Genomic DNA, 14,065 nt, shown 5'->3' on the forward strand with positions numbered 1-14,065 from the left:
TGCGACGTCGCGGCGGTGCGGCTCGGCCATGAGGCCGGTGGCCATCTCCGGCCGAGATAGGGCGAGATAGCGGGCGCATGCGATGCGTGAGAAGCTAGCGAATGCAGTAGGGTAGCTAGGCAGGGTTGGAGAAGAGGAGGAAGGGGCCTTCCATGGCGGCCGAGCACGGCGGTGCCATGGCCGGCGGTGGCGAGGTGCGAGACGTCACTACCTAAGCTCAACAGTTGGCGCAAATGCGAGCACGACTTGAAGGAGAGTGAGGTGGAGCTACAGGCATGTGCTTGTTGGCCAAGGTGGAAGAGCCACGACGGATTTCGCCGGCGGGTACGATGGCGCGACGAGGGGCAGAGTGGGAGCGCGCGGTGCTTGCAGAGAGGAGAGGCAGCGCGAGAGTGAGCCAGCGAGCGCACCGGCTCCAGTAGGTGTAGGCGGGCGCGTGGGCATGGGCGCAGGCTGGCTGCGATGCGCGACGGCGTCGACGGCGCATGGCCACCACGCGGCGGGCAAGCTCTGCCGCGATCGGGTGCGGCGCGGCGCGTCAGTGGGCAGGCGCACAGAGATAGGCCAGGCGCGGTGTTGGGCTGGGCTGGGCTAGCAATGCGCGTGGCACTGGCATGGGAGACTCGTGGCTGTAGGCCAGGCCAGCTTCGGCAGTGGGCCAGAAGCGAGGCGGCGGCCCGCGAAGGAGAGAAAGCCCTTTTTCATTTGTATTTTCAAGGAATTTTTAAATGCCAACTTTCAAACATTATTTTGAGCAAGAAAATGGCATCTTTTGAAAATGTACCAAAAATGAAAGTCGATTAGAATTTAATTCTCTACAACTTTGCTGTTATGACCAAAGCCAAATTCTTTCTAGATTTTGAATTGAAAAATCAAAGTCCATGTTTAACTCAAAACCCTAATTTTCGGGAAATTACTTTGGAAGCAAAATTTTGAATTAATTTGAATACAAACCTTGCTCCAAAAATTGAACTAAATAATCCTAGATGATTTACAATAGTAGTCAAACATGTTTTACTAACCTAGCCAGCAAAATCAGGGCAAAACAATTCTAACAAAGGTATGCAACATTCAGGTTTCACAACATGTTTCAAATGTTTTGAAGCAGTGTTTCAATTGTTATTTACATGATTAGGCATGTATGATTAGGATGCTTGATGATGCATGATATGTATGATTTGCAGTGACTAAATACAGGCATAACACTGGGGTGTTACAGTGACCCAGCGTCCGGTCACTGCATGACCAGTGACTAACTCCTTTTCACCTCTATCTTCTTCACCCTTGCTCAAATGTGCCAACCACCAAGTGTATCACCTTGTGCACATGTGTTAGCATATTTTCACAAATATTTTCAAGGATGTTAGCACTCCACTAGATCCTAAATGCATATGCAACGAGTTAGAGCATCTAGTGGCACTTTGATAACCGTATTTAGATATGAGTTTCACCCCCTCTTAATAGTACAGCTATCAAACCTAAATGTGATCATACTCTCTAAGTGTCTTGATCACCAAAACAAAATAGCTCCTACCATTTATACCTTTGTCTTAAGCCTTTTATTTTTCTCTTTCTTCTTTTCAAGTCCAAGCGCTTGATCATCACCATGGCATCACCATCATCATGTCATAGTCTTCATTTTCTTCATCACTTGGAATGTGCTACCTATCTCATGATCACTTGATAAACTAGGTTAGCACTTAGGGTTTTATTAATTCACCAAAACTAAACTAGAGCATTCACTTGGGTTAGCAGCTGAGCACCCTCACGCCTATGTGGCTTGTGTAGGAGTGCTTGGATGCTCTCTAACTCACTTGTGCTTACAAGAGTGCGAATCGATTGTGAGTGAGTGTGATTCTAGTGTGTTGCATTGTGAGATTGCATCGAGTGGCACTAGGTGATCGAGTTGCAAGCCGGTGATGCTTGTTACTCTTGGAGGTTGCCACCTCCTAGATGGCTTGGTGGTGGTCTTTGTCAAAGCCCGCAAGAAGCTTGTGCGGTGCTCCAGAGAAGAGCTTTGTGGGGCATTGTGCTCGTCCCGTGGGAGCCACGAAAAGCAACTCTAGTTGAGCGTGTTATTGAGCTACCCTCACTTTCGGGGTAGGTTCTTATGGTACCCGACGTGCGGGCTTGGCGGTTGATGTCAATTAGCCGCCGAACCACCAAATGAGCGGTCGACACAACGGGGACGTAGCGTGTTGGCAAGCACATGAACCTCGAGAGAAAATCACCATGTCAACCTTGTTCTCCCCGTTGGTTTGCAATCCCCTTACATAAGCTTGTGATTACTTTTGTATACATTATGCTTGTATAGTTGCTCTTATAATTAGTTAGCTTGTGTAGCTTACTAGTTACCTTCTTGCTTGTGTAGCATAGAAGTAGCTCCCTTGTGTGGCTAATTTGGTTTATGTAACCTTGTTAGTCACTTTGCTTAGTTTGTGTAGCTAAGTATTTATGCTCTCTAATTTGACATTGGTTGCCTTGTTATTGAGCATTGCTAGTGAGCTTAGTTGGCTTTGTGCTTTTGCTTACTAGCATGTGTAGGAGCTCCCTCATTGCTTGAAATACTAGTGGCATATGTTTGTGTGACCTTGCTCCTAGAATTGGTTAGATGAGCTCTTGTCAGTCCGGTACCTTTGTTGCTTAATTAGGATCTTTATAAGGTGCTAGAAAACATAGATAGAGGGGTGTAGTTTTGGCTAGACAGATAATTTTAATTCCGCACGTGTTTCGGTTAGCTGACGCGATTAAGTTTTAGAAACAACTATTTACACCCCCTCTAGTCGCCATCTCGTCCCTACACTTGTAGAGTGCGGACAGTCCGACGGTGTCACCGGCGCTCTATACAGAAAAGACGGAGGTCACTATAAGTGACCGGACGCTGGTCACGGTAGGACCGGCGCATCCGATCAGTGGAAGCGTGAAGACATTGACGTCGGTCTTCGATCAGACGCTGGGTCACTTAGTGACTAGACACTGACGGGGTGCGTCCGGTCCTGCTGACGTAGGAGCGCACAGAGGAGACGCCGAGTGACCGGACACTGGGTGAGTCCGGTCGTGATTTTTCGCTTCTAGATGCTTACTGGAAACAACCGAACGCTGAGGTCCTACGTCCAGTCACTTCGAAGCAGCACGTCTGGTCACAACTTAAACGTACTAATGACCATTGAGATTGGGCGATTAGCGTTTGAAGCAGGGGACACGTGGCACACATCGCGCGATCGGATGCTGGGGTCCAGCGTCCGGTCGATCTGACCGACGCGTTCGGTCGCCCCGTGTTTAGTGCAGTGAGGAGCCCAACGACTCTATTCGTGGGGGTTCTCTATTTAAGCCCCATGGCTGGCTCAATTTCACTCTCTTGGCTATTTTGAATTGACATAGCAACCTTGTGAGCTTAGTCAAAGCCCTCCCATTCATCTCCATCATTGATTCATCATCTTTATGAGATTGTGAGAGATTCTAAGTGCATTGCTTGAGTGATTGTATCTAGAGGCACTTGGTGTTCGTATTTTTGCTGCAGGATTCGCTTGTTGCTCTTGGTGGTTGCCACCACTAGACGGCTTGGAGCAGCGGAGGAGGATTGGCACGAGTTGGTGATTGTTCGTGGCCATCTTCGGTGATTGTGAGGGGATTTGTACCTTCTTCGATGGAGCGTCAAAAGGTAACTCTAGTGGATTGCTCGTGTCATTGAGTTACCTTACTTATTGGTAGGTTCTTGCGGTGTTCAATTGTATGTACGAGGTTCGTGCAACACCTCTTAGCCGCCGAACCACCAAGTGTTCGTCGACACAACATGGACATAGCGTGTTAGCAAGCACGTGAACATCAGGAGAAAATTAGTTGTCTCTTGCCCTTTGGTATTCTCCCGGTGATTGATAAAGTATTCATCTTATGATTGGTTCACTCCTCTACGCGGCGGTATAATCACCTCACTTACTCATTTATATTCCCGCAAACTAGCTATAACAAGCTCTTTAGTGTAGTTAGAATTGAGAGCTTGCTTTGTGGATTAAGTTCATCTAGTGGAGCTCTTTAGTGTAGCAAATTGTGAGAGCTCTTAGTGAGTAGCGACCTAGTGGATTGTGGGCCTACTGATCATAACAACTAGAATTATTGGATAGGTGACTTGCAATCCTTGTAGAGCTGAAAAAAGTTTGCATTTCACTATTTGTTATACTAATCAAATTGCACTAGTTGATTTATAAATTTTAAATAGGCTATTCACCTCCTCTAGCCATATTAGGACCTTTTACCTGCTCCGACGACGGCGCGGCTGGAGAGAGGGAGAGAAGGAAGAGAGGCGGCTAGGGTTTTGATCGCCTCCCATGTTGCCTGCGTAGGGGCGACGCGGAGGCCGTTTTTGTGAGGCACAACTATCTTGATGTTGATTGATTTGTCATACTCACCTAATCAAGTTGCGGAGTGCATCTCCTGATGCGGCGTTGGTCGTTGACCTTTGCGCAATCATGACTGTACGCGCTGTGCAACCAGACGAGAGTATCGGAGGAAAGTCATTTTGCAATTCTCGGCATGTCTGATGAATGACGGCTAATGTCATACTTCCTCTCCCATATTATCTGTCGTTTTCGATTTCCGTGCCACAAGTTTAACTCGATTTGTAGAAAATACGTACAACATTTATATCTCCAAATAAATTTATTAAAAAACTAGATTCAAAGATCTTTCCAATGATACTAATTATATACCATAAATATTAATATTTTGTAATATATATTTTATCAAAGTTATTTCTTGGGAAGCGAAAGCGGATAAATATTTTGGGACGGAGGGAGTACGACGAGAGGATCGGAGTATCTCCTAACCGTCATATAATAACCCAGCTGTCTTCGCCACCAATGGGGGAGCCCAACTAATTGAACAAGAACAACACGCCTCCCTAGCTCTCCATATTCTTCTTCTTCCGTTGGCGTACCCGGTGGATCGATTCCTCCTCTGTCGCCATGCCGGACTCCAAGGTTTGTCATCAGCTAGTACTCCTCGATCGGCGCCCTCTTCCACTGCATCTAATCCAACGCAAATAAAGCCCTTCTTGTAACTAAAGCATTGCTAGCTCTGCATTGTCCAGTAATATTTCTTCTGGGTCTTTTGATTATTGCAGAAGATTGTGCTGAAGGTGGACGTCGTCGGCGATGGGTGCAAGGCCAAAGCCATGAGCACCGTCGCCAAGTTCCAGGGTATCAACCATCACATATGCTTTACATGCACATGAATTTGCATTGCTTGTGATTGTTAGCTGCAATGGCGGCCGGCGGGGTAACCTAACCAATGCTGCACTGGTTGGCTGTGCGTGAGCGGTGTCTTAGGGGTGAAGTCGGTGGCGGTGGACGGGGAGGGGACGCTGACGGTGGTGGGGGAGGTGGACGTGGTGCGCGTGGCCAAGGCGCTGCGCAAGGCCAGGTTCGAGGCGCGCGTCCTCAGCGTCGGCCCGGAGAAGCAGCCGGACAACAAGAAGCCCGACGAGGCCGCCAAGAAACCCGCCGCCGACCAGGAGGCCAAGAAGCCGCCGCCGCCGCCGTGCTGCGCCGGCTGCAGCGCCTGCCGTCCACCACCAGTTCTAGTCCCGGCGCACGCGCATCCTTTCCCCGGTGCCGTGGTGTGCTACGAGGAGCAGGCCGCGGGCAACGGATGCGTCATCCTCTGACGATCCAGAGCTAGCTTCTTCTCTGAAGGATCAATCAAAAGGTTCATTCAGCTAGCTCTGTAGGAGTACTTGCAATGTTGCGGCACTGGTGCATTATTTTGTCGGTTCTGGTACATGCGTCTTCAAAGATCAAATGGTATTCAATATATGATGAATCAATGCATATATATTCGATTTTGATCATGTTCGTTTGTCTTATGAGCCATACTAATTTAATGAACGAACAATGTTTTTCTCTCATAATAAATTAGTGACTTTTAGTCATGACTTTTCAGCAAAGCGAACGGACCTAGTTTAAAGCTTTTGTTGAAAGGGTGAGCTTTTGTCCTTTTTGTTCCCCTTTACACTAGTATAGAGATGAAAACAAAGAAGGTTGGCCTTTGCACAGTTCATCATCCATTCAACTGACGATCAATGGGACATGAAAACGACACGCATGCTGTACACCTAATGACCTAAGTGATAATTGGCCGACGAGTTTAGTTCCTTGTGGAACAGCTCTAGATAGCGACGTTCGTGGCAATATCTTTAGTCGAATAGAGCTAGTTGTTCGCTTAATTTGTCAAAAACGAATCTGAGAACGAAGATATTACCAAAGCACAAAGACAAGCAACCATTCAGTCTACGTATGATGAGTATGAGTTGATGATTACATAAAAAAAAGAGTTGGTGACGTCATGAATTGCAGAAATGATTATTGGCCGACGACCTTCAGCCTGTTCGTTTGGCTATGGCTCGTCGTAAATGATCGTAAATTTCTAGCCGGAATATTTTTTCTCTCTCACACAAACCAGCCAGTAGTACTTATTCACGAACCAGCAACGATACGAACCAACCAACCAATGAGGCTGCTTAGTTCCTCTGTGTGTGATCATGTGAGGGTATCACCAACCTCCAGCCCAGAATCCATCGCGGTCGTACTCAGCTGAAAGTGTGTATCGACTCCAGGCTCACTACTTCCGGGATTCATTGAGAGCATCTCCAACTGTCTTTTTCTAAAATTTACTCTCTAAATTATCAATTTGAAAAAAAATTATTTAAGTAAAAATCATTTTCTATAACTTTGTAACTTCTAACAGTTTTTTTTATATCTTGTGCACATCCTAAAGAGTCATTCTCATTTTTCATCTTTGGCTAGTGAGAAATCCAAAACAGATGATGTTTATATTTAGAGATCTATTTAAAGAGGTTGTAGGAGGATATTTTTCATAAAAATCTCGATTCCTATAAATTAGGAATGATATAAAGAGTTTTTTTTGGAGTTGCTCCGAGTTTTAATATCTATCTCTGCTCTATCTTTACCTAATATTAAAGACCCAAGCAATTAGGCCTTGTTTCGAACTCTTTCTCTAAACTTTAAAGCTCTAAAAACTTTAGAGCACTTTATAATCAATTCTGAGCTAATATGAGGCGGGCTAAAGTTTAGAGCTAATTTTAAACCATCTATTTGAAGACTTTAGCTCTTAAAGTTTAGAGGTCTAAAGTTTAGAGGGTTATCCAAACAGGCCTGCTTTATTTATACCTAAAATGCCCTCTAGCTTCGTCCATCGTTTCCTGCCCTCCATCGTTCTCGTCCAAATTTAGTCACCAAGCGTTTTCTCATCCTTCTCCAATACTCCTCTTTCTCAAAATTACCGGTATATATATGTCATGTCATCGTGAGGAGCTCACCACCACTGCAAGGAGGACCGAGGAGTGGCAATGTGGACATGGTGCTGCGCTGGAGGATTTAGATGGAGAGGCTTTTCATTAAGGATGGAAAGGGCGAGGTGCAGGGCTATGGCGGTGCAGCGTTACGACGGGGGGGGGGGGGGGGGGCGAGGCCTCCGAGCAAGGATTTTTTTAGATACATAGTTTTTCCTATGTATCTAGATACTAGATACATATAGTAGAAGCAATGTTCAAAAAACCCTCTGTAAAGATCTTTTTATTTGGAACGGAGAGAGTGTGTATTCATAGTAAAAATTTATTTCTTGATGTATGTGTGCGTCATATAAAAGAGAACGGAGGGAGCGTATATTCACTAGGCCTGTCCTCTTCTCCTCACTCGAATGGCTGTATGGTTCACATATCACATTTGATCAAAACATCATATTCGAGTATAGCCTATAAAATAGTAAAATAAAATTGTGTATTGAGAGAGTCTACTTCGTTCTTTAGTCAAATATGTAAAGTTGACGAGGCATTTTTAGAAACCGGGACACGAGCATATACTCTTTTGAGCAAACAAATTTCGTTTCCTTGCACAGGACATGGCGTCTGCTTGTCTGAAAAAAGTTGTTCATGGTGAGATAAAAAAGGGGTTGTTTATGGAAGCCTTGACCTGTTCTGAATCAGCGGAGCTTGAGGTTGAGGGAAAGCGTGGAAACGAGGACCAATCCAATGAAGGATCCACGAATTGAAATGGAAAAAGTCTACATTGCATAGATCTAAAGCCACAGCAAAAAATTTGTATTAAAGCATACCATATTATATATTCACTGTGCAGATCTACTTATGTAGAGTCAACAAAATTAGATTTTTCATTTTATGATTTTTCAAAGATTCAACCAAAATAAATAAAAAAGAAAAAGACAAAATCAGCTTCAAAACCACTTATAACAGGGCTACAGAGGTAGGATGAATGATTTTAAAAGTTGAGAAAGATATTTTGGCTAGTTTTACGGTTTATGGACGACTTTTGCAAAAGTTAACGTCGACTTTTTTTTCCCATTGAAATTGGGCAGGCGGGCGAGACCGGCAGGCGGCAGCGCCGGCGCCCCTGCGCCTCAGTTCACAGCATTTGTTTGGGCCCGACAGCAAGCGGCTTCCTAGGCCACCCAGTCCTCTGGGCCAGTGGGCATCATCACTGCGCCTGACTCTGGCCTGCAATAAGGCACGGCCGGCGCTTGCGCCTTTAGGCCATGTTTAATTGCCCCAAATTCCAGAATTTGGCACTATGCAAAAAGAAGATTCCCCGTCACATCAAACTTGCGGTACATGCATGGAATACTATATGTTGACGAAATCAAAAACTAATTGCACAGTTTAGTTGTACTTTACGAACAATTATTACCAAATAAAAACAAAACGCTACAGTAGCTACAGTGCCAACCCGAATCCGGCGGCGCCGATTCGGTGGCCGAACTAAACGCGGCCTTAGTCCCAAACCGTTTGCTGAAGCCAGTGGCAGCAGGGAGCGCTGCTATTTAAGAGGGCAGGAGCTCCACAGGAGAAGCACGCAGCTGCGCAGTGGGCACAGAGCGAACTATTCTTTCGCCTTTTACTAAAGAATACCGTGTGTCCGCTGCAATAAGCAGCATACGCCTATTTTTGGAGGGTTCGTCCTCTCTGTGAGGAGGAGCCCTACTACTCAATATAAATTTATGTGTCAGCCCATCTAAACAAATACAGTCAGCCCATCGAATCTAAACATTTGTGGAAGTTCAAATCTAAAACCGGTTATAAGCGGTTTTTATAGACGGTTTTGTCTTTTTATTTATTTTGACTGAATCATTGAATAATCATAGAAAATTTAATTTTGTTGAGCTCTCATGTAGATCTATACGGTAAACATATAATACGGTATACAATTTTTTTGCTGTAGCATCTATGCTTTTGTGTGGTGGGATAATTATTGTTTGCACCTCATTGGATTATTTATAAATTTAAAACTAAGTTATACATAATCCAATAAATTCACCACAATTGACCATAAAAACTGTAACAAACACATGGTACCAGGGCCCATGTCTCATTGTATCATACAGAACTTGTTATTTTTCTCTTAAAAAGCAGTGGATATGTTGTACTTTTAATTGGCAAACATCCTAGCACACTCTTATCATTTTGTAACAAGCAGTTGATATGTTGTAGTTTAAGTGAAATGTAATTTTTGGTCTATGTATCAATTGTGCCATTCTTCTTCATGCTATTTGTTTCTGTTCCATGCTTGCTCTCAGCATTTCTCCAATGTTGACACAGAATGTACTTTGTCTATTTGCTGTAGGTTCTCTTGCCAATGATGCAATGGGAAGCAAGTGCTTTTGGGCGTCCAGTATTAGCTGTTGTTCTCGTTGCATCTTTGGCTCTCTTTCCAGTTATTCTAGTCCCTTCTGGACCTTCTATGTGGTTAGCAGGAATGATCTTTGGATATGGTTGGGGTTTCTTGATTATAATGGTTGGGACTAGGGATGAAAACGGTACGGATATTTTCCGACCGTATTCGAAACCGAATCTGTTTAGAGGGGTTGAAATCTGTCTGTATCCGAGTCCGGATATCCAACATCCGATACCGTATCCGTATCCGAATACTCAAATTGCATATTTATGATGTCGATATCCAATCGTATCCTATCCGACATAGTTGACACTATCCGTATTCGAATCCTAATCCGAACAAAAATATGAAAACAAATGTAATATCGGTGATATCCGTCCGTATACTATTGGCATGGTGGTACCGTATTGGATTGGCTCATTATTCCGTGAACGTCTGCATATAAAATTTCTCAGCCTTATGTGTGATTTGTAATTTAAGAGGTAGATCTTTTCTATGACAGGATTATTCCCTAATTCATTTTTTTTCTCTACTTCCTTTTTTTTTTAAAAAAAATGCAGGTATGGTTAACAAAATGGCCTCAGCAGATAGCATTAATAAAACTTGCGGGTGAAGGGAATTGGTTCCAGCAGTTTCGGGTTGTTGCACTTTTCAGAATCTCGCCATTCCCATATACAATTTTTAATTATGCCGTGACTGTGACAGAAATTAAGTTCAACCCTTATCTGTGTGGTTCTGTTGCTGGAATGGTACCTGAGGCCTTCATCTATATCTACAGGTTACATATGATCTCTATCACATTGCAGATTATTGATCCATTCAACTTAGCATGGTTTGTTCATCCACCATCTAAATCTCTAACCTCTACTTGTGTGCTGTAATTCTTTGCACATGATTCACATACTCAAAAACTAGCATGCTGAGTTTCTGACCATGAATCTAGTTAATCATTTTTTTCTTATACGAGTTCACCAGTTGAAGGACATCTTGCTGTACTCTTCTTATAAGCTATAATCTGACCATGTAGAAGTTAGTTTATTTGAAAAGTTTTATGTAGTTTTTTTGGTTGCCGGTAAATTCGACAGCTTACCCAACATACTTACTTCTTAAGTTACTGAATGCGCTCATATGCTTTATCTTAATAGGTACTTTGTGATTTGCTTATTTCGCTATGTGTTTGGTGCAGTGGGCGTTTAATACGTACATTGGCTGACATGAAGTACGGCAACTATAAAATGACACCGGTGGAAATAGCATACAACGCCATTTCCTTCGTCATCGCTATCGTCCTCAGTCGCCTTCACGGTGTACGCCAAGAGAGCTCTGAATGACATACAAAGTTCGGACGGTATCAGCAAGGAAGAAGATCATGGCCCAAATGGCTCAGGGGCACGTATGAGCCATCGTCAGGAGCGTGCCGATGCACGTTCCATAGAACTAGATGTTGTATGATGGTGTGTTCTATTGACCGTATAGTTGGCCATTTGGCCCGGGCACTATGGGCCGGCCCAAGCACGACACGAATCAGCACGGCCTAGGAACGGTCCCGCCCGACGGCCTTCGTGCCTGTGCCTGGCACGGCCCGGCCTTAATGTCGTGCCTGGGCCGCCATTCTGGTCCCGTAGTGCCGGCCCGGGCACGGCACGCTATATGGGCCGGGCCGGCAGCGGCACGGCTCGGCCGCAGGTGGCCGTTGGATCCCCGGCGCCGTTCCTATCCGACCGTTGGAATCGGGGGTATAAAACCGCAGCGCTCTCGCCTCGCTTTCAGTCTCCGTTGCCCTAATTCATTTGCTCTCAGTCTCACTCTCTGTCTCTCTCGCCTCGCTCTCGGCTCTCCCCCGCAGCGTCGTCTCGCCCGCTCCTCTCTCGCCTCGCTCTCCTCTCTCGGCGAGTCGGCGACTCGCTCTCGTCTCTCGCCTTCGACTTCCTCTCTTCTTCTCGCTCTCCGGTGGCCTCTGGAGCCATCGCTGGCCGGCACTAGCACAATCCCTAACCCTAACCCTTGATCTTGCTTTGTCCTCGTCGGATCCGTCGTCGACCTCGTCGGATCCATCGGTTTCTTCTCTGGATCAGTCGGTTTCCTCGCCGGATCCGTCCCTTGTCGTCTGTGCTCGCCGGATCCGTGCCTCGTCGACCTCGCTGGCGACTCTGGTGCTCCGGCTTTGAAGGTAAGTCCATAACCCTAACCCTAACCCTAACCCTCAATCTGTACTAACCCTTGCTCTGTTTTGTCTAAAGCCGTTGAGGGACCGGGGCGCCGACGAGTGGCGATGGCTGGATCCGACGACGAGACGCTTGAGTTATGTGTTGTGTTTGTGTGATTATGTGACTTTGAGTCTTTGACAAGTTCTCTGGACATGTAACTTTGTGTGACTTAGACTCTTTGATAAGTTCTTTGATTCTGATCAGTTTGTGATTCTGATCAGTTTGTGTGACTCTTTGATTCTGATCAGTTTGTGATTCTGAACATTCAGACTTTGTAATTCTGATCAATTTGAAGTGTTGATCACTTATAGGGCCAATGTCGGCACGGGCACTGCTAGGCCGCCGTGCCCAATGACATGGCACGGCACGGCTAAGACCTGATAGTGCCATGCCTGGGCCAACATATCGGCATGGCGGCACTAACAGGCACGACACGGCTATTTTACTGTGCCGCGTAGTGCCTGGCCGTGCCCGTGCTAGTGTTGTGCCGTGCGGCCTGTTTGGCCAACTATAGTTGATCGGGAGCAGTCACGAAGCCAGCGGTGGGGCTAGGGGGGCTCCAGCCCCCCCTACCGCTCGCGAGCAAGCTAAGCCCCGTAGAGCCACCATCTAAAATTTCAACTGTATATGTACAGGTAGGAGGGGCTAAGATTTGCTGAACCTCTTTTCTTGCTTCGTCCCTGACCGGGAGGTTGCTTGGAAGGAGGCAGGCAGGTCAGTAGGTGCAGGGTTACGTCAGGTAGGTAGCTATAGGTTAGAAGAGGAGGTTACATAATACACACCCAGCTGACGTGGTTTTCTTGATTCAAGTCGTGTGCTTTGCCTGCACACGGCCATTGAATCTGAAGGTGCATGAATACTGAGTTACTGACCGAGCGTTGCTGCTCTCAGCGATGTTTCTGTGACCATTATGTTGTTAGTGATGGAGACATTGAGATTCTGTAGAGTGAGAAGCACCGGCTTGCAACGAGAGCTACCACAGCGGGCGGACATTCCAAGCATATCGATCGACCTTGTCCTTGTCTGAAGCTTACACGGGAGCTTCATGTTTGTTGAAGCGTACATTGGAATAGTACATTTGTATATATAATAATAACATAACTGCTGATATAGTTAGCATATGATCTAGTTTTGAACAGGAATCTCATGAGGCCCGTTCAGCGATGTTTGGTATTTCATATTTGGGATCTTGAATCTGTGCGTCTACGCAGAATACTACTTTCCCCAATTCGTTGAACCGTTTTGTTTTGAGCGAGATGGGGAGCACACGGCCGTGGAGCTTCACAGCATTTGGGCTGGACAGTAGCGGCTGCCTAGGCCGCGCAGTCCTCTGGGCCAGTGTCCATCATCAGTGCGTCTTGCTCTGGCCTGCAGGAAATGGAAATCCACGGCGTAGGTGGCAGTGCGCGCGGCACGGCCGGCGCTTGCGCCTTTAGTCCCAGGCCCAGTTAGTTGTCAAAATTTTTGACAAAACGCTACTGTAGTGTTTTCGTTGTTATTTGACAATTAATGTACAATCATAGTCTAATTAGGATTAAAAGATTCATCTCGTGGATTTCGTCTAAACTGTGTAATTAGTTTTATTTTTTATTTATATTTAATGCCTCATGCATGCGTCCAAAGATTCGATGTGACAGAGAATCTTTGAAAATTTGACGTTTTGGAGGAGAACTAAACAGACCCCCAAACCGCTTGCTGAATCCAGTGGCAGCAGGGAGCGCTGCTATTTAAGAGGGCCAGAAGCTCCACAGGAGAAGCACGCAGCTGTGCAGTGGGCACATAGCGAACTATTCTTTCGCCTTTTACTAAAGAATACCGTGTGTCCGCTGCAATAAGCAGCATACGCCTATTTTTGGAGGGTTCGTCCTCTCTGTGAGGAGGAGCCCTACTACTCAATATAAATTTATGTGTCAGCCCATCTAAACAAATACAGTCAGCCCATCGAATCTTAACTTTTGTGAAAGTAAATCTAAAACCTGTTAAACAACCTCCTCGTTTTAGCTCTACCTCTCTGACCGACGGTTATAAGCGGTTTTTATAGACTTTTGTCTTTTTATTTATTATTTATTTTGGTTGAATCTTTGAAAAATTATAGAAAAATTATAAAATAGAAAATCTAATTTTGTTGAGATCCTCGTGAGTATTAAATATATAATA

At 45.4% G+C, this 14,065-nt stretch overlaps 1 protein-coding gene, 2 non-coding genes and 1 pseudogene across 3 annotated transcripts; all 4 read left to right on the forward strand.

Moving 5' to 3' along the window:
• Positions 1 to 4,961: 4,961 nt before the first annotated feature.
• On the forward strand, positions 4,962 to 5,662 carry LOC136539802 (heavy metal-associated isoprenylated plant protein 12-like). The gene is made up of 3 exons (XM_066531786.1): positions 4,962 to 4,976; positions 5,120 to 5,195; positions 5,325 to 5,662. The coding sequence occupies exons 1-3, from the start codon at positions 4,962 to 4,964 to the stop codon at positions 5,660 to 5,662; spliced, it is 429 nt and encodes a 142-aa protein (XP_066387883.1).
• A 3,222-nt stretch (positions 5,663 to 8,884) lies between these two features.
• LOC136541119 (U5 spliceosomal RNA) lies at positions 8,885 to 9,004 on the forward strand. The gene has a single exon (XR_010780217.1). It is a non-coding gene; the product is annotated as a U5 spliceosomal RNA (small nuclear RNA).
• Positions 9,005 to 10,236: 1,232 nt separating this feature from the next.
• LOC136539803 (uncharacterized) lies at positions 10,237 to 11,158 on the forward strand (annotated as a pseudogene).
• Positions 11,159 to 13,670: 2,512 nt separating this feature from the next.
• LOC136541129 (U5 spliceosomal RNA) lies at positions 13,671 to 13,790 on the forward strand. Its single transcript, XR_010780225.1, has one exon. It is a non-coding gene; the product is annotated as a U5 spliceosomal RNA (small nuclear RNA).
• Positions 13,791 to 14,065: the final 275 nt, after the last annotated feature.

Source organism: Miscanthus floridulus, chromosome 2, assembly GCF_019320115.1.
Source record: "Miscanthus floridulus cultivar M001 chromosome 2, ASM1932011v1, whole genome shotgun sequence".
NCBI lineage: Eukaryota > Viridiplantae > Streptophyta > Magnoliopsida > Poales > Poaceae > Miscanthus > Miscanthus floridulus.

Coding starts and splice junctions, on each gene's coding strand:
- LOC136539802 (XM_066531786.1), top strand. Junction 5,196..5,324: donor CACCGTCGCCAAGTTCCAGG/GTATCAACCATC, acceptor GCGGTGTCTTAG/GGGTGAAGTCGGTGGCGGTG.